Source organism: Amborella trichopoda, chromosome 1 (assembly GCF_054954075.1).
Source record: "Amborella trichopoda isolate Santa Cruz 75 chromosome 1, AtrichopodaSantaCruz75HAP2 v2.0, whole genome shotgun sequence".
Classification (NCBI taxonomy): domain Eukaryota; kingdom Viridiplantae; phylum Streptophyta; class Magnoliopsida; order Amborellales; family Amborellaceae; genus Amborella; species Amborella trichopoda.
In genome coordinates this window covers 58,107,099-58,134,938 of record NC_142336.1, presented here as the reverse complement: position 1 = coordinate 58,134,938, position 27,840 = coordinate 58,107,099, and the positions used below count along the sequence as shown (strand labels likewise).

Genomic DNA, 27,840 nt, shown 5'->3' with positions numbered 1-27,840 from the left:
ATTTCCGCGTATCCACAAATCCCTTTATGGAATTCAACGGTTCATATCGACGTATCAAATTTGGTTCATATCGACGTATCAAATTTTGATTTCGTGGTCATGGAGGCAGCTATTAGTCCAATACATGTGATGCAATTGTCTTCGTGGTCTCCATCGCTCATAATACATGCCGTGCAACTTTTTCCCGTGATCCCTCACTCCAAGAGATACCGTGCAATTGTTATTGTGGTCCCTCAGTCCAATGCATACCGTTCAATTGTTAATTATGGATGGAGCCATCAGTCCAATACCATGCATTCAAAATCCCCCTATAAATTACGCCCCTTTTCCAATTTCTCTCTCTGCAAAACCGCTTAAAGCATATTAAAAAACCACTCTCAGCACTGCAAAACCGCTTTCAAGATCATCATCCTTCTCAATGGTATGTATTATTTCCAAGTCTTAGCCATTTTTATTGCATTCACCTCTTTTTCGCCATGTTTTTTTGCTCTTTTATCTAAAGGTTTTGAACTTATGAAAACACAAAATAAAATTGGTTGAATTTTCCCTGTCTTTTTAATTTAAGGAAGTATTATTTGGATTTTATGGAAATTTTATGAAAACACACTTCAAATATCAACTTTTTAACATTTCATCATTTATACAAAAACAATGAACTTTTCTAACTCATGATTAGTGTCATGGGTTTTATGAAATGAAAACAAAGAAAACAAAATATGGTTTTTGATAAATTTCTTTTTGTTAACCTTTATGGTATTTTTATTTATTAACTTTGGATATTAGGAGAGTGGTTTTGCCCCAAGGAGTGGTTTTATTTCCTAAGGAAAACCACAAATGCCTCACATTTTTTAACTTTGGATATTCTAAGCTGTTTTGGTTCATGCCTGATAGTACACTCAAAAGCGGTTTTGCATAAGAAAAAAAGAAATTTATCAACAAAAAAAGCTAAAAATAGAGGTTTTGGAACTGATATACACTTAATTTGGCATATCTGAATTGTTTATTCTGGCAAATTCAATGCTAATTAAAAAAAAAAATTGATGCTATTTTTGCAAAGATTACGATTTTTCTAACTAATATTAGGTGAACTGCTAATTGATATGGATAAAAGAGTTGATTTATTCAAAGTTTAATTTCAAAAAAAAAAAAAGTTGTTTTTTTTTGGGAAATATCAAGAAAAATAAGATATTTTGATTCTTAGCTTCATAGTAACGGTCAGGGAAAAGAACATGCAGAATTGGTGGTTTAAGTGGTTTTGATGGGCGGCTTGCAGGAAGACGAGAAAAGCGGTTTTGCAGATGCCGTTTTGACTCCTCCTCTCTCTCTGGATGGTGTTTTTGGCGTCGAATGCAAGGCGCCAGGAATGCTCTCTCGGATTCTCAGCCTTTTCAAAACTGTGCGGCCAGGATCTGATCTTACACGCTTCCAGGTGCGAATCCTTCGACCAAGAATTTATCATCTTGTAATTCATGACCTTGGTTATTTTATTGTTTCTTAAGAAGGATAAGTTGCTCATAATGGTCTCCTCCTAAGAGTTTCTTGTATTTGTTAAAGTGACAAATGGAAGCTATTCCCATTTATTAATTCATCAAAATAGTGTATAATTAATCTATCATAGGTATTTTAAGAAATTGTCCTTTATTTATATGAAAAGTAAAATTTATTAAAATATTCATAAGAGATTTACCATTAAACATTTTACACATTTGCAACCAAGAAAAAGTTTATATAGAGCCGAGGCTCTAAACAATCAAATTATAGTCCACCTCAAAATTATATTAGAAGAAGTTGTTTTGATGCCCAAATTGCCTCAAATTGATCATCTCACATGAAGATGTATGGACATGAGGAAAAAATCGATTTCAAGGTTTGAAAATAGTGCATCTTGTAACGCAGATCCTCGATTTTCAATATTTTAAGGCTATCACAAATATTTTTAATATTCAAACCACATTTCTCCACACTATTGGAAGGTAGGCTCTAATTTGATTGTTTAGAGCGTCGGCTCTATACAAACCGCACCTTTTGATCATGTATTTTAAATAAAACAAATAATATGGGTAAAATATTGAATATTTCATATCTCTTGCCAACTTTGATAGATTTTCCTGACAAATACTTGGTAGTAACACAACAGTGTTTGACTAATTGGGCGAGTCCGCTCTGACTTGCCTGAGCAACACGGGTTTGCGACTCTAGCGAGCCTGAGCACTGGTCTGAGTGTCCAATTTGGGGATCTTAAGAAGAATTTCAAAAAACTTATAAAAAATTCAAAAAAATAAAAAATCTATTTGTGACATGTTTTTTTTATGCGTTCTATCATTTTGACAAGTTTGGAAAGTATTTTGGCCATGAGTATTTATTTTTTATATTTTTTTAAAAAATTATTTCAAAAATACCTCCAGACACAAATTGATTATTTAAAATATATTTTTTAACTTTATTTAGATGCGTTTTTTTTAATCTTATTTTAAATATATATTTTCTGTTTTAGATTTTTTTTTTAAAATTTTTTTAACCGCTTTTCTTGCCTAGCCTGTCCCTTGGCTTGGCAGGTTGCCCGGACTGGGTCCATGGCCAGGTTCTATGGCCAGTTCGTGCAATCGAACACTGGGAAAAAGCTTATGCAAGGGGGCACACTTAGAATACGTTATGAGTTCTTCAATGCTTGGATCTTGCCCTCGGAAAGTTGGATTGTCCTTGCTCAATATTAGGATGTTATTGTTTTCAAGTACAGACATTTTTTTTTTTTTTTTTGGGAGGTTAGACATTAGGTTCAAGACATTACATCCTTACAATTTGGAGTCATAAAAATAACTTTTGTTTTACCCAAGGGAGCAAATGGGCGTTTTGCTCCCGCCGGATCAACAAATTCTTTCACACTTGTAATAGTTAGATATGGTGAGATTTAATATGCAAACATGTCCCATATTTTATGTATATTAAAATTTTAAATTTATTTAGAGGGCCTAGATGAGACTTATAAATGTGCAAAAAATTGATCTATCAAACTATTACATTTTCCTAAAAATAAAATTCTGACACATAATGCTGGCAATTTATTTATGTGAGCATCGATCCGGACTGTTGGGCCTATACTATTATTTTTTGAAATATTGACTGTTGGGTTTATACTGTTTTAATCTTTTTACCGTAGTTTAAAATACTATAGAGAAAAAGCATTATCAAAAAAAAAAAAAATGCTATAGAGAAAAAGGAGGTAAGCTATCGATGTTGTTTCTACAAAATCAAAGGGTTTTATTTCTTAAGTATTATGAATAAAATTGTTGTTGTTGTTGCAGCTTCCACCTTTGTTCAATATGCCAAAGTCACAACTCCAGTGCGTTGGGGAATCTGTGTATTGTATATCAGATGATATGTTGAGAAGATGTGTAGAGGGAAATAATTCAATGGAGAGGTTCAAAGCAGTAGTGGCATGGAGTATTTCTCTCATTAGACCAACACCTTTTGGGTTGGTTCCATTTAATCCCATTTTGGGAGAGACCCATCATGTTTCCAAGGGGAATCTTAATGTCCTATTAGAACAGGTCTATCTCTCTCTCTAAAATCAGTATTATTATTTTTAAAAGCATGGGCAACTTATGGACTCAGTAACACCACTCTAGTTTTTGTGCTCCAACTGAATTGAGTGTATGTTAAAAAAGGAAAATTTATCAAAATACACCTAAATCCAAAATCTTTGTAGTTCCCAACCATTGGGCAAATGAAATTCGATACATGAATTGGTTAGTAAAAGAATAGAAAAAGCTTTTATTGTATCACTTAAGTTATAGAAGAATTCTTGAACCCAAGAATTAAGAGTGACAAGTTCTTCATTACCTAGAATAGAATAAGCATTTAGAATAGCGAAACTCATTATATTTATCGAGAGATGTGAAATTATATGGATATGATCTTGATTGTACATTTTCATCAATTCTATCTGTTCTTTGTGGATTCCTATACAAAGCTTTTGTACATGTGTCTCAGGAATAGTTGGAATTTAAATAGTTGATCAGTGAGGTGTATTTTGATAAATGTCCCAAGATAGAGATACGAGCCTGGTGAGACACAAGGGAGACCTAAAGTTCTTTAACGGAACGGAGACCCTAGCAAGTCAGAGTGATCCAATCTCTAATCGCCGAGTTTTCAATCACTTGGGGGCATCTCTGCCTTTATGAAAAGGGCGGCCGAGGATATAAACAATCAAAGTAAAGCGCACCTTCAAATAGCCTCGAGAAATATGGTTTCAATACTAGAAATCTTTATGATAGCCTTAAATATATTTTTATCTTTAATTAAAAAATTCAAAACTCAAAAATAGTGTAGATTGTACTGATATATGAAAACTGAAAAATCTTGAAAATTGATGGTCCAAAATGTGTTATATGATGCACTATTTCCAAAACTTGAAATCCATTTTTTTTTCTTATGTCCATGCATATTGACGTCGAGATGATCAATTTGAGGATATTTGAGCATCAAAATAGTATCTTCTAGTGAAAATTGTGAGGTGGGCTCTAATTTGATTGTTTAGAGCCTCGGCTCTATATAAACTTTTTTCTTATAAAAAACACATTTATATATATATATATGTATTTTTTTTTTTTTTGTCTCTTGGACAGGTATCTCATCATCCTCCAGTTACTGCACTCCATGCTACGGATGTGAAAGAAAGTATTGAACTGCTTTGGTGCCACAACACTGTGCCCAAGTTCACTGGTATTTATTTACTTAACCCAAAAGTGCCCTTCCTAAAATGAACTTTCCAAAAATGTCCTTTAATTTCCATTAAATCTCCTATTAAATGCCATTTTTTTGGACAAGACCTATTAAATGCAATTTTTATTTGCTATGAAATGTGAATTTTGCCTCACCTCAAGAGTCTACTACTAAGTTGCAGGGTAGTTGTAGTTGTTCTATCCCTATTAAGGAAGTAGAAATTATAACGAGGACAAGGCTAGTGCATAGGAAGAGGTTTGGCCCACAAATATTATGTCATATTCTCTTTTAGTCCTCTGATATGAAATCCAGCGGTTGGGATTGTACGAAGGGGAACAAAACCTGACCTTTTGGTTTTTTTTGTGTTTCTTGACCCAACTATAGCAGTCTGATTTCACATCCGCCTTTGTGACCTTTATGGGTCAAAGTTAATGTTTTCATTGAGACCTGATTATGACATGTTTATTCCAAAAGGATAGTCTTATTCCATAGGATAGAAATTCTATATTGCCCCTATCCGGTTATCTAATTTAGATCAAATAAACCATTGATTCCTTAATACATTTCATTTTGTTTTATTTTTCATTTTTATTCAACAAATTATATAAGTATGAAAGTTGGTAAGTAACATCGTATCGATGGGGCGCACCTAAAAATATATATATAAACGATATTTTCAATAAACTAAAATAACCAAAATACCCCTAAAGTTTTTTAGTGTACTTTGGTTAATGTAGGTTATTAGAAATATTGTTTTTATATATTTGTAGGTGCGAGTTTAATAGAGGAAGGGATGCTCAAAATTTGGTATGAAATATTTTGAAAAAAAAAAAAAACTAATATAGTATAAGGGCATGATATTGTAATTGGATCCATCTCAGCTGTGCATTCAGATCCAATGGCTAGATAAAGAGAAGTCTATAACTACTATACATTAGGGCGAGTATAGAAAGGTTGTCTTTTTTATTTATCCTTGTCTACAATTTGAAAGGATTGGTCATATATATATATATATATATATATATATATATATATATATATATATATATATATATATATATATATATATATATATATATATATATATATATATATATATATATATATATATATATATATATATATATATATATATATATATATATATATATATATATATATGTGCCCTTTTCATATTTAGAAATAGTAACATATGTTTCATATTTGGGAAAAGTTTATGTAGGGCCGAGGCTCTAAACAATCAAATTTGAGCCTACTTCAAAAATTTCACCAGAGGAGGTTGTTTTGATGCTCAAATATCTTCAAATTAATCATTTCGATATCAATAAGCATGGACATGAGAAAAAAATAGATTTCAAGTTTTGGAAATTGTGTATTTTGTAACGTATTTTTGGACCGCCAATTTTCAAGATTTCATAGATCTATCGATCTACACTATTTTTGAAGCTTTAAATTTTATAAATAAATATAAAAATATATTTTAAAGCTAGCACAAAGATTTCCAATATTAAAACCACATTTCTTGACACTATTTGAAGGTAGGCTCTAATTTGATTATTTAGAGCCTAGGCTCTACACAAACGGCAACCTTCGTATTTTACAATCAAGTCTTTTTTTTTAAGAATACATTTTCATTTTATCTCTTTTTCTGTACATTTGTTTAATTTCAAGTTTAGTATATTCTTATTTTTCACCATTATATATCTGAAAAATATTTAAAAAATAGCTTAAAATAAATAAAATTATCAAACTACCCTTGAATAGTATAGGGGTAGTTTGGTGATTTTATTTATTTTACATATTTTTATAGATATATAATGGTGAACAATATAAAGATACCAAATTTAAAATTAATCTAATATGTAGAAAAAAAAAAAGGATACTATGAAATTACACTTTATATTCTAAAAAAAGAGACGATTGTAAAATATGAAATACATAACTATTTTAAATGGAAAAAATAAAATAAGATTTATATGTAAATTTTTCTTAAATAGAATATTAAACAGTTCATCTCTTATCTCTTAGGTATTATGGTAAATTTTCCATAAAATAATTTGCTCATTTTGTTGAATTTTTTCAGGCACATCTGTTGAAGCATTTGTGAATGGGAAAAGGCATTTAAAACTGTTAAAATTTAATGAGAATTATGAGATGAATGCTCCAAACCTCCTCATTACACTATTCCCACTGCCAGGAGTCGATTGGGTTGGAGACGTTTACATCCATTGCAAAGAATCCGGCTTAGCTGCAAGCGTGTCTGTAGGTGGCTGGTCAGTCTTTGGGTTCAAAAGAAATTCAAGGTCTCTCTCTCACACACATACACACGTATGTGTGCGTATGCAGGCGTGCGCACACACGTATGCACAGTCTTTTTTGTGTGCGTTGTTTTCAGGCTTTTCTCTCAACCCACTCTCTCTAGTCGACTTTACAACTGTGTAGATGGTTTGTAGGCTCAGGCGTCTCAATGTGTGTTTAGGTCTATAAATGGTTGGGCTAGGTTCAAGTCGACCCCAACCCAGACCCAAGGTTGACCTAGACTTGACCTCGACCTTGTCAGGTCCGGTTTGATGGCACCTGGACTGGACCTGTCAGGGTAGGTCAGCTCTGGGTGAAAATATAAAATTATTTATATCATGAAATATATTATATATCGGGTGCAATGAGCTTAAGAAGCAGACTTTATGATAAAAAGTAATGTCACACCTTCAAAACTCTACCAGCAAATTCAATTCCAGTACCAAAAATCTTGAAAGGAGCTAGAAAATTTGTTTTCTGAGTAATCAGCCTTTGATGATAAAGATATGCCTTGGTTGTATTTCGTGAATTCTTAAATCTGACTTATAAAATTTTAAATTTTTTATTTTTCTCTTCAAAATTTTCTAAAATCTCTCATTTTTTCTTTTTTCTTTATAAAATTTTATGCAAAAGGGCTTGTATGTCTCCCCATCCTTCATCTGAAAAAAAAAATACTTCAAAATTAGAAAATGTCACATAGAAAATGAAATGGCCATAATCAATATTAAATGACATAGATTTGAAATGTGCAAATTTTTATTTAAACTAAATATTTTAAAATGACCACTTGATCTAATTTCTTAGCAAGAGCATCATGCAATGCATTGACAATAACTATCATGAATTAATGTGAATAAATTAGCGATTTAAAAAATGGACCGGGGATCTAGATAGGGCATCGCAAAAATTAATCCAGATCGGTGAATCGGCAGTCCTTTTCGTTGTTTTATCGTGCGGAAAAAATAGTGAACCGGTGAAAAAACACGTGCAAAAACAATAAACCGGTCAAAAACTCGTCTAGACTGGGGAGTCTTTTTTTACTTTAGCAAAACACTATTTTATTGTAGCAAATAGCTTGTTCTTTTCTTAATGAAATCGGCAAAAACGTGATTGATTCCTGAGTTGGACCGATCGACTTTGTGCCGACCTGGTAATTTATTTAAAACTTATATTACAAACGTTAATGAATTTATGCAGGGGTGTCAGGGGAAAAATCTATTATGAACCGGGTGGACAACCGATCTACGAGTTTGAAGGTCGCTGGGACAAGTAAGATTGTGGGTAAAATACTGAAGAGTCAGAAGATTGTTTCGTTTTTTTTTAATTTCATCAGAAACTTATCGAAAAGTGCTCTAAATATTAACTATTTAGCATTTCATCCATTTTGTTTGATTTAATTTAAAAAACTCTTCAAACGACACATAGTCACGAGTTAGAGTAAGCGCGTGTCGATAAATGGGTCATATACGCAGTTGACATTTTAGATGTGATAAATTTAGAATTTAACTTCCATCTTTTCTTTAGTTTTAAAGTGAGATTTTCAATGAGGCCATATGATTTTCTCTTTTTTGATTCAATCCTTTTTGAAAGGTTACTACTAGGAATTTAAGGTGCTAAAAACACTCCTCGAGTGTTACCGAGGGATTGGGTGTTAGAAAAAGACAAGGGAAATTTACCAAATAATTCTTAATATTTTAACTATTTAACATCGTACCCATATTTTCAATCTAAATTTGAAATAGCCCATCGTTCTTTTGATTGAATTTCAAACGACTCATGAAATGCCACACGAAAATGGGTTTTAAATAGTTCAAACGACTCATGAAATGCCACACGAAAATGGGTTTTAAATAGTTCAAACGACTCATGAAATGCCACACCAAAATGGGTTTTAAATAGTTCAATCCGGTGTTTCAAAACTCAGATCGGTGGGGTGGATTATTCACCCATAATCCATATCGTGCCTGAATCGATAATCTAAATTGATATGAATAGATGATCTAGAAAAATATTAAAAAAAAAATGAAATAGAATAAAATTAAAATAGTAGCTTATGGGGTGGGGATTTAGAAAGGACCTAACGCAAAATTACATCAGCTTACATAAGAAAAAAAGAAAAGAAAAAAAGAGTGAGGTTCAGGAGGAGACGGGCCAACACCCATGCCATTATGGAACCGATTTGGTCCCGACCGAGTACCATCCAGATTAGAAATCACCCAACGAGTTCAACTTTCGGATATTTTTCAATAGAAAGTTCCCAGAAAATAGTCCTACACAAGTTTTGCCCATGAAAGCGAATCTACGAAATACTCCCTCGGGAGCATTTAATCTGTTGGGTTATCTATTTAGGAAAATTAGTAACAGTTTGCCTCTTCCCGTTAACTTTCTTTTCCAACTTTTTTTTTGATTCATGGAGTCTCTCTCTTGTTTTTGGAATCTCTCTCTCTCTTGCATCATTCACTTTTTTGTCTTTCCTTGATGCCGTCTTAGATCTCTTTTTTTTTTGTCTTTTGTTTTAATTAAGCTCCAATATCAACCCTAATCATGCCAAACGACACAACCTTAAATTTCTTTTAGGTAGAGAAAGTGGACGCTTCGACTGCAAAAGCCAAACAGCGTTTTCTAATCTCTCTCTAATATCTTTATACACGCTAAAATTTCGCATTTTTTTTGTTCTCACTAATACATGCGTAAGCATAGTGTCTTTCCTGAAGTTTAATTATTTTTATTAAGGTTGCCAACAAGCCGGGCTAAAATCTGGCCCGAATACACCTACGGCTCGCAATGGGCCATGTGGCTTGGCTTAGAGGGCCTCGGCCTCATCCTAGGCCACTGGCCCCAAGGGCTAGGCCATGAGCTGGGTCACATAGCCCCAAGGCTAGGCCAGGCGGGGGCATGGGCTAGGTCTATAACAGCCAGACCTAGCCCTGCACTGTTTTTTAATCTAGTAGGCAGGCCCAAATTGGGCCGGGGCCCGATATGAGTCTACTAGGGCCCAGAGCAAGCCTATCTAATGGGCTTCATGCTGTTGTCTGCGCCTAGCCTGAAACCAGGCCCTGCACAACTTGATTGGCATCTCTACATGCAAATTGCTAGGTTCAGGCCAAGCTCGGGGGAGCTTGGGCCAGGTCATGTTTCAGCTAGAGCCAGGTCCAAGCCCGGCTAGCGAGCCTCATTGGGCGGTACAAACTCAGCCCGGTGTGTAGACCGATGGTCTGGTCCAGCAGGTTGACAACTGTACTTTTGGTAATTTTTCAAATGAATTAAATATATTCAGGCAAGCGACCCAACGATCTTGTTGCAGGGCGGTGACGATAAAGGAAATTGGCACCGGGAAAATGACGACTTTGTACAATGCGAAGGAAGCCATTTTTAAGCTGAAGACACCGGCCCTTCAGGATCCAAAGGTAAATGCCTCTTACTTCAACAATAAAAAAAGACAAAGAAAAAATCTCTTTATCGCCCGCCCCAGTACTCGTTTGGTATGGTTTGTACAAGGCTGAGGCCCTGAACAATCCAATCCAAGTAACGTGCACATTGAAATAGTATTGAAAGATATTATTTGAGTATTAAAAATCTTTGTGATGGCTTGAAAATTATTTTTATATCCAATTATAAAATTTAAAGCTTAAAAAATAGTGTAGATCAAACAAGACTTGGATAATAAAATTACCCATTTTTTATTAAGTTATTTATCAAATATTGGTTCCCCTTTCTTCTTAGGGCGTGGCTAAAACTGAATCAGCTTTGGTCTGGTCCCATCTGATGAAAGCAATAACGAATAAAGAATGGGACAACGCAAGGGACGCGAAAAAGGCAATAGAGGAAAAGGAGAGGTCAATAAGGAGAGAGAGGATGAAGAAGGGGACTGTTTGGGTACCTAAATATTTCCATTTAGTGAAAACTGAAGATAACGCCTTCGAAGTTTTACCTAGACAATCTCAAGTGCCCCCTGCCCCAATTATTGCTTCTTAGGAAGTGGTTCATATTTCTTGTAGTTTTTTTCTTTCTTATTTTTTATTTATTTAAATCAGATAACATTGCAAACTATGAATAGCGAAATATAGTGAAATATAGTTGTGCTTTGTCAATTACTGGCATGTGAAATATGATGCACCACCAACATGAAAAATATATTTCTAATATTAAATTAAATAAATATCTGATTTATTTTTATTTTCTATTTTTAAATTTCGGTGATATTTCTAAATATATTTTGATGGAGCTCATTCATTTTCCTTGCATTATAAATTCTTTATTTTTAGTTTTTAATTTTAATTTATACATTCTTTATATTTTTCCTTATTTATTTGATATTGTTCACTTTTATGATACATACAATTCAATTTGGATAACAAATATAAAATAGCAGCTTTATATCTCAAATTCGATTCCTACTATTGAACTACTAAAAAAAGATCTTAAAAGGAGGCTTAACTCCTACGATTTGCAAACTACTCAACTGCATGTTACATTGATGCTAAGTATCAATGCGGTACCAAGCCCTACTATAGTGCTCTTGTCTAGGATGGCTTTAACTCCTAAATAAGAGCCCTCCCTTTATGCTCTTGTCTAGGAGGGCTCTGCCCTCCTATAGAAGAGCTATTGCCCGACTTTAGTAGTTAGATTCCCGAAAGATGCTAATACTATCCAAGGTGCCTATAACATTGTACCTTTTTGTAAATACAAATTATAAGTAAAATCCACGAGCATGACAAACTGAAATGCACCCCTATCTCATGTCACCGTGCCAAAAATTATAATAGCTGCCCTTTCATATATACTAGCATAGGTGAAAAGCAAGGGATAGAAAAGTAAAGTTGTTGACCAAAACCATCAACTAACCCAACATGGCTTTGTTATAAAATATTGGATGGTTTGATCTTTTCTTCTTTGTTTGGAATAGAGAAAGTAGAAGACACGGAATATTTCTCTTATTCAAATGGTGCTTCAAAGGAATGATTCAAAATATGATAAGATTAGTTAATTACACATCATTTTCTCATCCTAACACCTCAAGAACTTTGCAAGAGTTCAAATTTCAAAGTACTATAAATGTTATCAAAATTTAATTGGAAAAACAATGTTTAGAAAGTCCGACTCAGGCTCCAACTCGCCTGGGGCATGAACCGAGTTCCCTGTCCAACTCTGAGAGTCTAAGTTGGGCCATGAAATTTTTACTGAAAAAGATTTAGAATTATGAGTAACCAGGTTTTTCAGCTTGGAATGGGATACATTATGACATTCATCATGTTTGAAAATCGAGAATCGAAGTTTTGAATCGCCTACCCTTTGTAATAATTTGGATTGACAGGATAGGTGATATAGATTAGCTGAATTGGTAAATAAAAAAATAAATTAGGGATTTGGATTGTCCATCCACTGAATCTAATCTGAATCACGATTCTCGATCCGAATCATCCGATTTACAAACCGTGATTGCAAGTACGGCTAAAGAATGCATTTGGTAATTGAGTATAAATCTATAGTGGGGTGGTTTCTTTTGGTCAGCCTTGAAGATAGGGGTTTCCTCTTCATTCCAATTTTTGCAATGCGCGTAAGCTGGTTGGGTCAACAACTCACACCCACAATGGCTCTTAAGAGATTGGACTTGTCTTATTTCTAAAAAAATGTATACCTCTGCAAAAACTGTTTGATTTTTGGTAGGAGTTCCTAGTATGTACAAAAAGCCTGAAAATGGTCTCTATTTAAAAAGAAGTTTCATCATTTAATTTTAAAAGTAAAACCAGAATGACATATTATAAATTTTTATGGATTCCTCAATATTACAACGTTAGATGTCACCAATTTTGAAAAAATATGTAAAACTTTGCTATTAATTTTAAGTTTCAGATCATGATTTGGTTCGCCCCAAGGATGACAGCCACAGTGCCTTGGAGGTATTTCTTTGGCTTCGATTTTGAGATGCACCCATAACCCGGTATAAGCTCATGAAAATATTCGTGGTCAAAAAAAAAAAAAAAAACTCAAGAAAATATTCAAAATGAACTTAAAAGTAATTTTTTGAGGATAAATAAAATCTCTCAATTATTATTTAAATGAATATTTTTTACCAAAAATTTATGTGTTTTATTTACACTATTTCATGGTTTTCTTTTATTACATTGACTCTCTCATAAATATGAGGCAAATCTATAATTCAAACTTAGATAAAAAAAGGAGGGAGAAAAGAAAAGTTTTAGAGAGAAAGTATCTTGTATATAGAAAAAAAAAAAAAAAAGTCGAAAAAGAGGGGAAATAATTTAAATAGAAGAATCGGTTTTTCAAACTTTAGATAATTCCATGTTATTGGCAAAAACATCGGTATTGAAACTAGCAATTTAGAACAACTCATCCTTGTTCTTAAATCTGGGCGAAATTAGACCATTGTAATCAAATAATTTCAATGCAGATTTTCTTAACACTAGTTTTGAATTAGGGTGCAAAACTGTGAGGGGTCACCCTAACAGAGATCATATCACTTTGACTTTTGATATGCATTTATTCGCCCGTAAACAATCTTCCTCTCTTAAATGCCATGATCCATGCTTTGCAAGTGGGGAATGCCGACAAAAAATGTCAAAGTAAATGGGACTACATGTAAAGTGAGCTGCTGCCGTGCATAGTGGAGACTGAATTCTCTCGGTCACATGTGAGGACTTTATATATATATATATATATATATATATATATATATATATATATATTTTTGAATAATATAAACTTCATAAATCCTTAAAAAATTACAAAAATTCAAGATACATAAAGTTGTGAAACGTGGATTTATTAATTTTGTAGTTTATTTTTTAAAAAAAATTTACTTTTGTGGGAATATTTTGTAGATATTACTACATGAAAAAATGTATTTTTGTCATTTCCATAATAAATAAAATTGAAATTTTAACTAAAGGATAATGACGCTCTACAAACAAAGTTCCACGACCCAAACTTTCAAAAGGCTACTATATTTTTGTGAAAATTTTAAATTTGCTCTTGTTTAATGGTAAAGTTACCTATTTAAGTAATTTTTTAATAAAAAAATATGATTGTTTTCATAAATACACCCATCACAACCCCTTCTAACTTGAACTTTTATATTTTGAGGGGTTGTTAACTCTAAACAAACCCTATATATATATATATATATAAAGTTCTTCGACACTTAGATCTCATCCACTAACAATAAGTTTCTTTCAATCTTGGGATTGTTGCATTTATTCCACTGATCGAGCTCGAAATTCAAAAGAAATTCTCTCGAATTTTGTAGCACACACAAGCTATCAAATTTCACATAGGATGATTATAAGTACTCATCAATTCCTTGCAAGATAAACAGCCTCATTATATGCAATCTTTTTCTTCTTTTTTTCAATCCTCTTTTTTTTTTTTTGTAAAACATTTTTTTAAAATCATTTTTTTATTCACCCAATTGAGGAGTTCGCACCCCAAAATTTGGGATCCTAAAAATAAAAATACTCTCAGACTGATTTCCCAGAGGGTGTACATAGACGAAATGCCTTCAAGGAAACACAAAATCTTGTGGCCTCTCTAAAATCAAAAGATTACATACTCCCTTTGGGGCATATCATCCATTCACTTTCTCGTATAAACCCCATCTTCTAGTGTTTTTTTGTACTTCCAAATTAATTTAAAAAATAAAAAACCAAATACTCTTTGAATGTGTATGATTATGTCCTAAAGTTAAACAGAAACAATCCAATTTTTGGACGATGAGATTTAAGCATGTAAAAACATAGAATTTTATTTATATATACTATATTATATTCTAAAGTAGATCCAAAAATTTAGATTAAAACAAGTCCTACGAAATGTCTCTCTCTCCCTGCCACTTCCAAAATTCGGATACAAAACATAAAATCAAATATGCAGGACGCTAGAAAGGCCTCGAAAAGGCATATCGCAACACGAGCCTGACTAAAAACGTGCATGACTCGTTGTATCTCACAGTGAAACAGTTTAAAAACGGGAATTAAACCAGGAACCGCCCTAGTTGACTCCTTCACCGAGTCAATTCGGATTACAATTTAAAATCTTGAACTTCAAAATGGTTCGCAACCGATTGGCCTCGAGAAGACTGCGTCGAGTTTGGGCCAACCCAAACCGGTCCTAGTATCCCGAGAATATGAGTCGACAAGCCGAATCTTTAAAATGTGCTCTAACTCGATCGAATCTCTGTAATATCTCTCTGAACTAACTCGATCCCTTGCGGCCAAACGATCTCTCCTCTATGCTCTCCAACACCGGCCTCCACGACCGCTCTCTACTCATCACCTGCTGCATCAAAGTGCTCGGCATGCCGATATCTGACTTCGGAGAGCCACCGCAACTGGTGGGGGTCTTCTGCAACCTAAGAGGAGATACAGGAGATGAAATGGTATGCGGTCGCCGGCTTCGGGATGCCTTGACGCCGAGGCGAGCTGTGAGGGCGGCCAAATCGATAGGAGAGGCCCCACACTGGAAGGCGGAGAGGGGGAGGAGAAAATAGAGCTCGCCAGGGTTGAGGTGGGTGGTGAGGGGGAGGGGATCGGAATTGAGTGCGCGGAGGCGGGCGGAGGAGCAGAGGAAGTGCTTGGGTGCCGGGCCGGTGATCTGGATTACGGTGGGGGTGGGGGCAGGAAAGTCCTCGACAAAGCCATTGAGGTGGATCACTCGAGCGTAGTCGGCTTTCTGAGCAGGGCGGATGCTGATGGGGATGGGGATGCGGATGCAGGAAGCGAAACCTCCCATTCTCTCTCTATCTCTAAGACCTCTCTCTCTCTCTCTCTCTCTCTCTCTTTACTCACTACTAACAAGCTCTCTCTCTTTTCATGTATCTGCAACAATCTCTCTCCTTGAGCTTTTGGAATCGAGGCTCTTTCTCTCTCTCTCTCTCTCTGTTGTTTTTAGAGGTGTCAAATTCGGTTATCTCCTTTATTGCTTTTCTCTACCGTGATCTAAGCATTATATAAATCATGTAACCGAGACGACACGCTTCTGATCGACGGTGTACAAATGATTTCATACAAGTAGAGGATCTTAGAACCGTCCGATTTACAGCGGGAAGAAAATGTTATTGCATTGGCCAGTTCTTATATTACGTTTGAATTGTGCTTGGATATAGGCACGTGTCGTTTATGTTAGGGGCCCAATTGAGAAAAGAAATCGATGGGAGTGATAAGAGCAAATGGAACGGGTCTAATTAATACACGTATTTAATGGCAATTTTGCTTTTAGAGTGAGAAAGTAAACATGACTTTCATTCACGGTGGAATAGAAAGTAAAGATGGCATTTATTTAAGGCAAATTTTCGTATAGTAGTGTAATTCATGGTCGTAGACCTTCTTTTCAAGTGGCGTAAGAAATTTTTTAAAGATTTCATGTAATTCATGGTCGTAGACCTTCTTTTCAAGTGGCGTAAGAAATTTTTTAAAGATTTCATGTAATTCATGGTCTTAGACCTTCTTTTCAAGTGGCGTAAGAAAATTTTTAAAGATTTCATTGCATCTCTTAATCTCTTATTTTTTTTTATTGATTTTTTATCATAAAAATTACTTTCAATCTTTAAAGATTTTTTTATGCCGTTTGAAAAAAAAAACAGAAAAAAGATCTACCGTGAAATAATATGAAAAATTTGTAAAATTTGTTCCCCACCCTCTCATCCCATCCCTCCACACCTCTCTCTAAGGGAGGCAAATGGGTCAGGTCAACCTGTCGGGTCAACAAGTCGACTGGACCACCCGATAGGTAGTTTGGATCAGGTTTGGGTTCAAGTCCATGTGTTGACTAGTTGGTTGGGTTCAGACCCCGATGTCTTGGATCCAACCGGAGTCGGGTCAGTCGACATGACCCATTCGATTTGGTATAAAATATGTATACAATATATAAAATAAATTTTTTATTTTTTATTATTTAGACCGGGATCCGGATCTGGTCAGGGTCTAAATGACGTAGACCTAACCTGTATCCAGGTAAGGTCTAGGTTCATGAGAAACCTAATTTGTCCGGTTTAGGTTTGAGTCGAGGTTGACCCGACCTTAACGTTGCCACCTCTTTCTCTCTCTACTCAAGCCATCCACCTGCAACCCTTCCGCTATGGCATACATGATTATTGGAAAGACATCCAATCTCTCTCTCTTCCTTAGACACAAGCCATCCACATGCAATCCTTCCTATTGGCATGCATGTGTACTAGAAATTGCGGCTTTTAGTTCTTCAGAACTTTTCATGTTTGTTAAACCGAAAGCGTTGTGCTGATTGTGAAGCCTCAACTTCTAAAATAGCACAAATTCACACCATTAAATAATAGCTTCTATGCTATACCACGAAAGCCGCATCTTTTGAAGTTGGTAGAAGAGATTACTACGCAAGTAGCCTCTTCCACCAATCAAATACAAAATGTTTCTCTCAAAAGGAAAAAGTTTGTATAATACATCAACTTTATATTATAAAAGTAAGATGCACCTCAAAAACCGATTGAAAGGTCATTTGGGTATTAGAAAACCCTTCAACTGATCATCTCAACCTGAAAATATAATGATGCAAAAAACAATATTTCAATACTTAAAAATAGTGCATCTTGTAACACATTAGGTAGACGGTTAATTTTCAAGACTTCTAAAAGTTTATTGCCAAAAGATGCTATAATTCTATAGGATTATACTGTCTATTTACTCCTTTCAGGTAATACCCCATCTAAAATTTATTTTAGAACCCCAAATTTGGGGATGTAACCTCTTCAACCCATATATTAGCATCAATAAAGAAAAATTCATAACTTCTCTATGCACTTGAAAAAAATAGTGAATAGAGACCATCCAAATTTTAGATGGTGAAATTTAACCTTCAAGAAACTCAAACTTCAAATTCCCTATTTTGAGAATATTCATGTAGTGATTTTTAGATAGTTCTAATTTTGACTTGAAGAAATCCTCCCAAGTAGGTATTATGCCAGGGAGAGTAGAGGTAAACTCTATTCATGCAGGAGTATAATGCATGTGTTTTTATAAATACACTTGATCTGTACCAATTTTAATGTTTTAAATTTTATAATTAAAATAAAAATATGGTTTTAAGCCATCATAATAACACCACCTCTTCTGAAGGTGCACCTTACTTCGATTGTTTTAGATCTCCATTTGTATAAACTGCACCACAGTCTAAAATACACCATGTTTACTATCTCTCTCTTCCCTCCTCTCTCCACTACATGCAAGTCCACTTTCATAAGCCATTTCCCAAGTCATCTCTCTCTGTCTCTCTCTCTCACACATGTAGCACATGGTTATATGACACCATGTAACATCACTATTAGTAAGATAAGGTTTCTATTTCGTGAAGGATGCTTCTTTGCAAGTAAATAAGGAGCTTTTGTCAACTTTGCTTCCCTTGTTCAGCCGGTTATATTCATATACAATATTTAATTTTTATTTCCATTTTTCCAAAAGTCATGACATTCTAATACCTGTTCCATCTAAAATAGTGTAAATATTTTTTTTTCCCTTGTTCAGCCGGTTATATTCATATACAATATTTAATTTTTATTTCCATTTTTCCAAAAGTCATGACATTCTAATACCTGTTCCATCTAAAATAGTGTAAATATTTTTTTTTCCCTAATCATATCCCATTACTTTTTTATTTATTATCATTAAACAAAAGCAAATCTAGCAGCCAGATTCCTGTCATTCCACATGCCATTGACCATTCTTACTGATTAATTAAATCACTAATGAAATATTTGGTAAGTAATTGGTGCCCAAACCCTTAAAACACTTTATTTATTCAGGAAAAATAGTGCGGCCATTTTGGTTCATTCCTTTTCTTGTTTGAAATTTAGGCAAATTTCGTCACCTCGTAGATCATTTATTGAGTATGATTTATACAAGCCGCCTGAGATAGTCAAAGTAAGGTACACTTTTACATCCTGACAGAAAATGAAGTTTTGGTGCCAGAGACCCTTAATGACCTGAAAATCTATTTTCACCACTAACTAAAAATTTTAAAGCTCTAAAAAAATAGTGGAACGAGCTGATAATTTTTTAAATGTTTGTTTCCGAATATGTGCTACAAGATCCTCTATTTTTAAGATCAGAAATCCTTTTTTTCATATCCTTACATTTCGAAGTTGAGAAAGTCAATTTGATGTTTTTTTTATCTAGTATTGGATTAACCTTTTTTTTATAGGTTTTTTATGTATATCTAATTTCTAATCTAATTTCTATAGTACAAAGTTGATAACTTATATATACTCTTTCCTTATTAAAAAGGACGAGTTTTCTATGTATCTCCACACACATGAGCTATATATGCTTACATATATCCATCCATTTGATTTTGTTCAGACAGCTATGAGTGAGAGAACAACTATGTCATGATCCGAACCGGCTTATGACATTGTTATTAGCTCAATCTAACCATCTTACTTGCTCAATCTAACCATCTTACTTGTAAGTTTGAAGACGCATATGATTATGTGTGTGAAGACTCACTGAAAGACTTCCCTCATTAAAATTGCTTCTCATTGCATGTGAAATTTCGTTTGCAGTGTAAAAATATTTACTTGTCTTTGGCCAGTTTTGGAGAAATGGAGGCCTTTGTTATAAACAGACTATGAAATTCTGCCAACTAAATCTAAAAATTTGGTTTAAATTTACTGGTTATGGTGGACGAAAATGAAAAAGTAATACAACCTTGTGAACACGAGAAATGATAATTGTTGCTCCATATTTCTCCATTTCCCAAGCTAACGTTCTTTTGGTACAAGAAGGATGCAATTAACCTTAGTGTTAGATGTAAAAACTTGTGTTAGTTTAATATCGGATTTTACATCCAATGGCTAAGGGTGATTCTACCCTCCTTAGACGTAAAAGCTTCTCGTAGTTTAATATCGGATTTTACATCATGGCTAAGGGTGATTCTACCCTCCTTATATCCAAAGCAAAGGATCTTATTTTGTTTGTATTTGTGTGTTTTTGCGTGTGTGCGCGCATGTGAATTAGTCAATTCATCTATTTACATGTCCTCCTTCCAAAATCCGTATTAGGAATTGATTTTGGAACTGAGAAATTTTAGGGGTTGATAATATCAATCATGATGATCATGAATATATAAAAATTTATATCTAAATAATTTTAAAAATGAAAAATTTATCAAATTACTTATAAGAGACTAACAATTTAACCATGAAGTACTGCACAAGAAGATGAATAGATAGAAAGACGAACCACAAAGTACCGCACAAGAAGACAAATAAAGAGAAAGACAACATCTGAGAGGGTGTTGACAGAGAGTTAGGAACGAATTTGAGCTCGGAACAAATTTGAAGTCGAGCTCAGATCCAACAACCTCAGATTTGAGGTTGAAGAGCCTATGGCTCTGATATCATGTTCGAAACTTATATTACTGCTCTTTTTATTAATTAATAAAAAATATACGCTAGTGACAGTTTTGGATAGACACCAATATTGATACTTACTAACTAATCTTATCAATGTCCTACACACCTAAGATATATATACCCATACATATACATATACATATCCATATTCATATGTATTCATAAAGATGTATATCAATATATATATCTATACGCTCTAACACTACCTGATGCTAACTGGAATTACAATAATTTTTTTTTATCGGTAACTTTGTATCTAATCAATAACACTCTTATAACCACCCATTTTGAAATCTAAGGGACAAAAATGATTGTGACTTTCTTGTGGAAAAAATAAATGGTATGTTTGCAGACAATCCTTTTTCCTTCTCTCCATTTTGGCTCGCATACTTTTAGTTTTCAAAAGTTTTTAAGAATGGAATTGTTTATAAAGAAACTATTTATCATTTGTACATAAAGGACGCAATCATTTTCACTCATTAGATGTCAAATTTGATGGCTTTAAGTGATCATAAAGTCTGAGAATTTTTTTTTTTTTTTTTTTTTTTTGAACTTTGTGTCTATTCAATGACACTCTTACAATCACTCATTTTGAAATTTAAGGGTCAAGAATAATTGTGACCTCTACATATAAAAAATAAAAGGTGCGGTTTCTATAAGGTTGCAACCTTAAAAAATCCCATTGAGGCGCACCTTAAACTTTTATTATAACAAGTAATTTTATTGTAAAAAATTCTTAGTATTATCTTAAAATCTATTTTCATACCTAGTTAGAAAATTTTAAATTCCAAAAAATGGTTAAAATCAATTACATTTATAAATATATGAAAATTTTGAAAATGGACGGCCTAGATAATGTGTTGCAAGATGCACTATTTCAGGAATTAAAAAGCATTTTCCTTTTTTATATTTATAGATCTTGATGTCGAGATGATTGATTAGAGAGCTTTTCAACATTAAAAAAATATTTTCGATATATTTTTGAAGTGCATATGTGATTCTACATTTTAAAATTGCAACCTTATATAAATTTTTTTCAAAGATAAATAGTCTCTAATTTAAAGATTAATAATAATCGTGACCCTTCAAGTTACAATAGGTTTAAAGATCGATTTGATTTGTGGGCCCATGGATGACATGAATTTAGCGACTAGGTAATTGGTAATTGCTTCATAAATTCCTCTGCATTCGTCATCTTATGCTTAGATTCTTCTCTTCATTATGTACCTTACCCTTTTCCAATGTAGACATCGCCACATGCATTGACCAATCATGTGTTGCAAAGTTCAATGCTTCAAAGGCTATTTGCCACAAAACCATAATATATTTTTAGAGAGAGTATTTTGTAAGGCCGCGGCTGTGGAACGTCGCGGCCAAAATCTCGTTAGAAAAACTAATCCAGGCTCCCAAACCTCTAAGAACTCACCATCTCCACCTCAACAAACATTGATATGACGGAGAAAAAGAAGTTGACATCACGCTCTAAATATTCATAGATCCTTCACAATTTGTAGATCGCCTATTTCAAATTTTGATGGATCCATCAAATCTGCATCTTTTTTTTTTTATGAAAAAAAAAAAAAATTTGATGCAGATATGGTGGATTTATAAAAATTTATTAAAAAAAAAAATAATGTAGCTATGATGGATTTATAAAAATTTAAAATAAGCGGTCTAAAAAAAGTGAAGGATCTATGAATATTTAGTGCCTGAATATTGACAATCATTTTTTAAGCTCCAAATTTGACAATCATGGATAAAAATGGATTTTCATGCATCAAATTGTTTTCCAACACCAGTTTTTAAGTTTCTTGACCGGGTTTTGAGGTGTGGTTGTATAAAGTTGCATCCTCACCAAAATCTCATCCTTTATTTATAAAATAAAAATTTGGGCAATGGCTGTGGACGTGCCGTACCCGCCAAATTGGGCCCTTGGTGTTGCATACAAGTGGGACAAATAAAATATTAAATTTATGTCTTGTTTTGTAAGTTGGATAGAGACTTTACATACGACACATTGTGGGTCATGTGAGGTTTTGTCAAGGTAGAAAATTTACACATACACATGCACATGATGTGCCCATGATACAGTTCGAAGGAAAAATGTCAAAGTCGCAAAAGTTTTGGGACTTATTACCGATTTATTTGGAAGAAAAAATAGATAAGTGGCCCTTTGCAGCTTGACTGAGCTTTTGGCATCATAATTTTAATTTGAAAAGATTACATGTTTTTGAAAGATACGAAGAGTTATGGTCTCACTCACATTTAATAAAGCCGAATTACATATCATAATTCATGTAGCCGACCTTAATTAATTAAAAAAATTTTATGATGATGACGATGAAAATATTACATGCTCTCTTGCAAGAGCAAATTATACAAGCGCACCCAGAGGCAAACCCGTGGGAGTATTTCTACTTAACCAATTTTGAAGATGTGATCTACTCTAACCTAGAGACCAACTAAAAAAAAAAAAGACTCTTGAATACACAATATTGGGTTGGCCTTAAAAAAAATCCACACATTAGAATTGCACGTGGACTGCTCAATTTTTGGATTGTCAGATAAAGGAGTTTAGGTATTAAAAAATTTCAAATCAAAATCATTTGCCTGAGTCAACAAATAAAACTCGTGCTCTAAGAAAAGCATCATATAGGCACTATGATTTAAATTTTAAAAAGTATTGGGAGATCAGATCCCAAATATATGGAATCCCAAGCTGAAAAAGATGTGCCCTAGAAATGGTACACTTTCATTTCCAAAAAAAAAAGGGAGGTCAAAAATGTTCATAGAAACCACACTAAATTAGTAAAATCACACTGAATAAGTAGTGCATGGAGTTTCACCGAATTTAAAAGATATGTGGAGCATATTTGTCCATTTCCTTACTCGGGTAAATCTCGAGCGCGAAAAGTTTTTAGGGCCCAACATCTTGAGCATAGCGACCACCCTCAAAAAGAAATTATGCGAATTGCATATTCTATAATCTTTCGAAAAACAACATCCAACCCAATTTTTTAAGGGAAAGATTTAAGTGTTTGAAGAAGAATCAATTTTTTGTTTGAAAATAATTGTTGAGTGATTCTTAGTTGGACCCAAAAATTCAAAAAAATTCCTCCAAAATATTCCTTTTGCTCGAGGGAGTTAATATACAGTGTCCTCCTAGAGGAACATGCTATGCACCCTCTCCACCCAAATTAAAAAAATAAAAGGAAAAATTATTAAAACCCCCCCTTCACTCAACTTTCTTAACTCCCTCAAAATACTTTTTAAAACACTGAAAAAGACCCTAGCATTGCTTCTTTTTTTGCACTTACAGTTAAAAATTCAATAAAATTATGATCAAAATACCATTATCTTTGCCTTCTACCCATATTTTCATAGTGCCGGTCCAACAAAAATACTGCCGGATTGCTCCGACACATTTTGGGGTCGGTCCTGCATATTTTTTGTACCGGGTCAGACTCATTTTTCGATCTGGTTTCCGAATCAACACTGTAAAATCAATGTACCAAAGCTGTCCAACTCAGTGGCTTCTCATTTAGCCGTGCAAGGAGTCAAGAAATCTTCATCCTAAATGCCAATCTCGGGCTGAAATTTGAAACCAAGCAAGCTAAATTGAGGTTTCATGTGGCTAAATAGAGAGAGAGAGAGAGAGAGTATTTTGTGCATGTGCGTGTGTCTAATTGTTAAAAGAAAAACTAAACAAAGATCATTTATTTTTAATATAAAGAGATCACAATCATTCTTGTCCAACGGATTTTATATTAAAAACAAATTTCAAACTTTATGACATACTGCTAGCCATCCAATTTGACATCTAATGACTAACAACAATTGTGACATCCTTATAACAAAGAGGAATGGTATCATAGGACAATCTCACTGTGTTGGTGTGGTTAATGCTTCATGATATTCCGATTGCTTTTTACACTCTTTTCATTATAGGGGACATGTGTTGGTGTGGTTAATGCTTCATGATATTCCAATTGCTTTTTACACTCTTTTCATTACGAACGGACATGTTGCTAAACGATTATATGCTCGAAGTGAGCATATTATCGACTCTCTATTATGAGTATTTTTAAGGATCCCATGATTCAGAGCTTCAATATAACAAGCAACTTGAATAAAAAGAAAAAGAAAAAGTACTCTTAAATGCACTCTTAAATGCACAATATTATTGGGTTGGCCTTAAAAAAAAAGGGAAGCGGTTAGCATACGGCCAACTGCATGTTGTAGAAATGCAAGCTTGGCAATAAATATATATTTTTAATATAATTTGATTTTAATTTTTAAAGAATGTATAATCTTTAACATGGAGATCATGAATATGAAGAATAAATAAATTTGAAAACTAAAAATAACAATTATATTGAGAAAACATTTGAACCATTAGTTATAATTGGTTTTAGATGGACCACCTATTTGCATCTAGATGCTTTATACCTCTGGATCGCATATTATAGAAATGCGGTTCAGCCTGTATGAAACAATTGTTCTAAAAAACATCACACCTTAGGATGATAAGATATAGGCATTTAGGTACACAAAATCTCTCTCTTTCCTCTTTATTTAAACACTCATTTGGTGATTTTAAAGTGGATTAAAAAATTTCATATCAAAATCATTTGCCTTTGTAAATAAATGAAATTCTTGTTCCAACAAAGGCATAGTATAGGCACTTAAATTAGAAATTGAAAGCATTGGGAGATCCCATATCTAATGAATCCTAAGTTGACACAGATGTGCTCCAGAGATCTGGTACACTTTCATTGGCCCAAAAAGAAAGTTAATAATGTTCATACCTTGCCAGGAATCCCACGAGACATCCAATATTGAAAAAGTTCAAAAATCCTAGAAAACCACACTAAATAAGTAAAATCGCATTAAATAAGTAGTGCAAGGAGTTTCACCAAAGCTAAAAGATATGTGGCTCCCACTGGGGCCATACTGTCCATTTCCTCAGTCGGGTAAATCTCAAGCTAGACAAATTTTTAGGGCCCCAAATTTTGGAGATGCAGCATCTTGAGCATAGCGACCACCCTCAAAAAGAAAATTTTCGAATTCCATGTTCTATATTCTTGGAAAAAAAATATCCAAGATTGAACAAGGAATGCTAAATTTTTTAAGGGAAAGATCAAAGTGTTGAAGAACTCATAATCATTTTTTTTTTGTTTGAAAATAATTGTCCAGTGATTTTTTAGTTGGATGCCAAAAATTCAAAAAAAATCCATCAAAGTATTCCTTTTGATCAAGGGTGTTAATGTACAGTATGCTCCTGGAGGTTCATGCTATTCACCCTCTACACCCAAATAAAGAAAATAAAAAGGAAAATTACTAAAACCCCATGGCTCAACTTTCTTAATATCCTTCCCTCAAAAACTTCTTAAAAAACTAAAAGAACCCAAGAACTATTTTCTTTTACTCTTTCCCCAGTCAAAATATCAATAAAATTATGACTAAAATACTTTTTTCTTTGCCTTCTACGCACACTTTCATAGTGCCAATCCGATAAAGACACTATCGGACCTGCTCTTGCCGGACCGGACTGGTCCGACACATTTTTTTTGCCGGACTAGACTCATTTTTTGGCCCTGCTGCCGGACAAACACTATAAAATCAATGTCTAGCACCTTTTTTTTGCCAACACACTCATTTTTCTGCCTGGCAAAAAAGAAAAAAAAAGAAAGAAAAAAGATGTTGTAAACATGGGTCAAATGGGAGCATTTTGGTTAAAAAAAAAAAAACGAAGTACCCTTTTGAATTGGGAGTAATTGTCAAAGAAATCGGCGCTAAGGTTCTTTTAAGTGTTTAAAATGGTTTTAAGAGGAGATGTTAAGAAAGTTGAGTCCAGGGGAGTTTTGGTAATTTTCCCCAAATAAAATGAAGACATTTGAAGAGAAAAAGGGTGGCGTAGCATCTTTGACATTATACACCTTCCAAAAAGCCAACATATGACTTTGGCAAAAGTGGGGATGTTTTCTTCAAAAAAGAAAGTTGCTGTTTGTCAAACATGACATCCCTTTTATCTATCATTAACCAATCGTGCAAGGAGTCGAGAAATCTTATCCTAAATGCCAATCTTGGGTTCATATTTGAAACCCAAGTATTTTAAATTGAGGTTTTTTTTTTTTTTTTGGGGTAGATAAGTGGAAATACAGGTCAATCCATTTAGAAATAATTAGCAGTTTTCGAATGTGCCAATAGGTGTAAAAATCTAGATCGATAGCTAAGGTTCAAGTAGTGCTACCACCACAACCTCAACTCCAACCCCATTCCTTGCTAAATTGAGGTTTCATGTGTGCTAAAGAGAGAGAGAGAGAGAGAATATTTTGTGCAGGAGAGGAATAGGAAGGTCATTGTAAGTATCTCATTGGAAGTTACTATTCTAAAATCCAATATATTGGCAATGTCAGCTGAGTGGATGAATATTCGTAAAGATGGAAGATTAGTGACTCTTGATCAAGTGATTCTTAATCCTTTGGAAGTTTCTAATATTTCAATAACTTCAATTAGAAGGTATTTTGACGCTAAATTCCATTGAGCTAGACTTCAATGATAATTCCTTTGGGAATCCTAGTATGGCTGGTTTTGGTGAGTTAATTAAAGATTCCCAAGGAAAAACAGTACTCATTTACCCAGTTCATTGTGGTGTGGCTACTGTTAATGTGGCGGAGACACATGCCATGCTAGAAGGCATTAGATTACTTTCGAAGATGGAGCGCCATAAAGTTTTCAAGGGAGATTTTGTGAATATCGTCACTTGAAGTAAAAGCGAAGTCGAACCTCCTTAGCGGATGCGGCCATTGCTGAATGAGATCAAAGCATTGATTTCTTCAATATCGGTTGATATTTGTCATTATTTTCGTGAGGCCAATATGGAGGCAGACTCACTAGCTATAGCTAAAAGGGGGTGTCCATAAACAGTCTTTGGTGGTCACTGACCTCAGTCAATATACCTCATTTTGGTATCACCTTATGTATTCTTTTATTTTGTATGAAGTTTCATGGTTAAAGTTCAAAAACAAAACAAAAAAGAGTATCTTGTGCATGTGTGTGGGCCCAGAGAGAGAGAGATTATATTTTGTACAGGTGTGCGTGCCCAGAGAGAGAGAGTATTTAGTGCATGTCTATACAAATTGTTAAAAGAAAAACTAAACAAAGCGGCGATTTATTTTTAATATAAAGAGATCATAATCATTATTGTCTATTAAATTTTAAATTAAACAGTTGTGAGTTTGTCATTGATTAAATTAAAAAATTTTAAAAATAAAAATAAAACTAAATCCTCAAACTTTATGACACACCACCAACCATTCAATTTGACATAACTAACAGTAATTGGACCTCCTCGTAACAACAATAAATGATCTCACAGTACAATCCCACTATATTGGTTTAGGTAATGCTGCACGAAATTC

The 27,840-nt window shown here is 33.8% G+C and overlaps 1 protein-coding gene across 12 annotated transcripts; it reads left to right on the top strand.

Moving 5' to 3' along the window:
• Positions 1-343: 343 nt before the first annotated feature.
• ORP4C (OSBP(oxysterol binding protein)-related protein 4C) lies at positions 344-11,111 on the top strand. Of its 12 annotated transcripts, none has more exons than XR_016042074.1 (8): positions 344-421; positions 1,274-1,429; positions 3,303-3,548; positions 4,626-4,722; positions 6,920-7,025; positions 8,218-8,301; positions 10,325-10,427; positions 10,744-11,111. XR_016042074.1 is itself a non-coding variant. In XM_088848811.1 (8 exons), exons 1-8 carry the CDS (start codon positions 419-421, stop codon positions 10,993-10,995), a joined length of 1,035 nt encoding a protein of 344 aa, XP_088704937.1. In that variant the 5' UTR covers positions 344-418; the 3' UTR covers positions 10,996-11,111. The 12 variants fall into 12 exon arrangements, 9 of the variants coding, with proteins under 9 accessions (XP_088704937.1, XP_088704936.1, XP_011625744.1 ...); XR_016042073.1 differs by having other exon boundaries at positions 6,806-7,025; XR_016042071.1 differs by lacking the exon at positions 10,744-11,111 and adding an exon at positions 10,117-10,247 and having other exon boundaries at positions 6,806-7,025; positions 8,218-8,289; positions 10,325-10,426.
• The last annotated feature ends 16,729 nt before the right edge of the window (positions 11,112-27,840 follow it).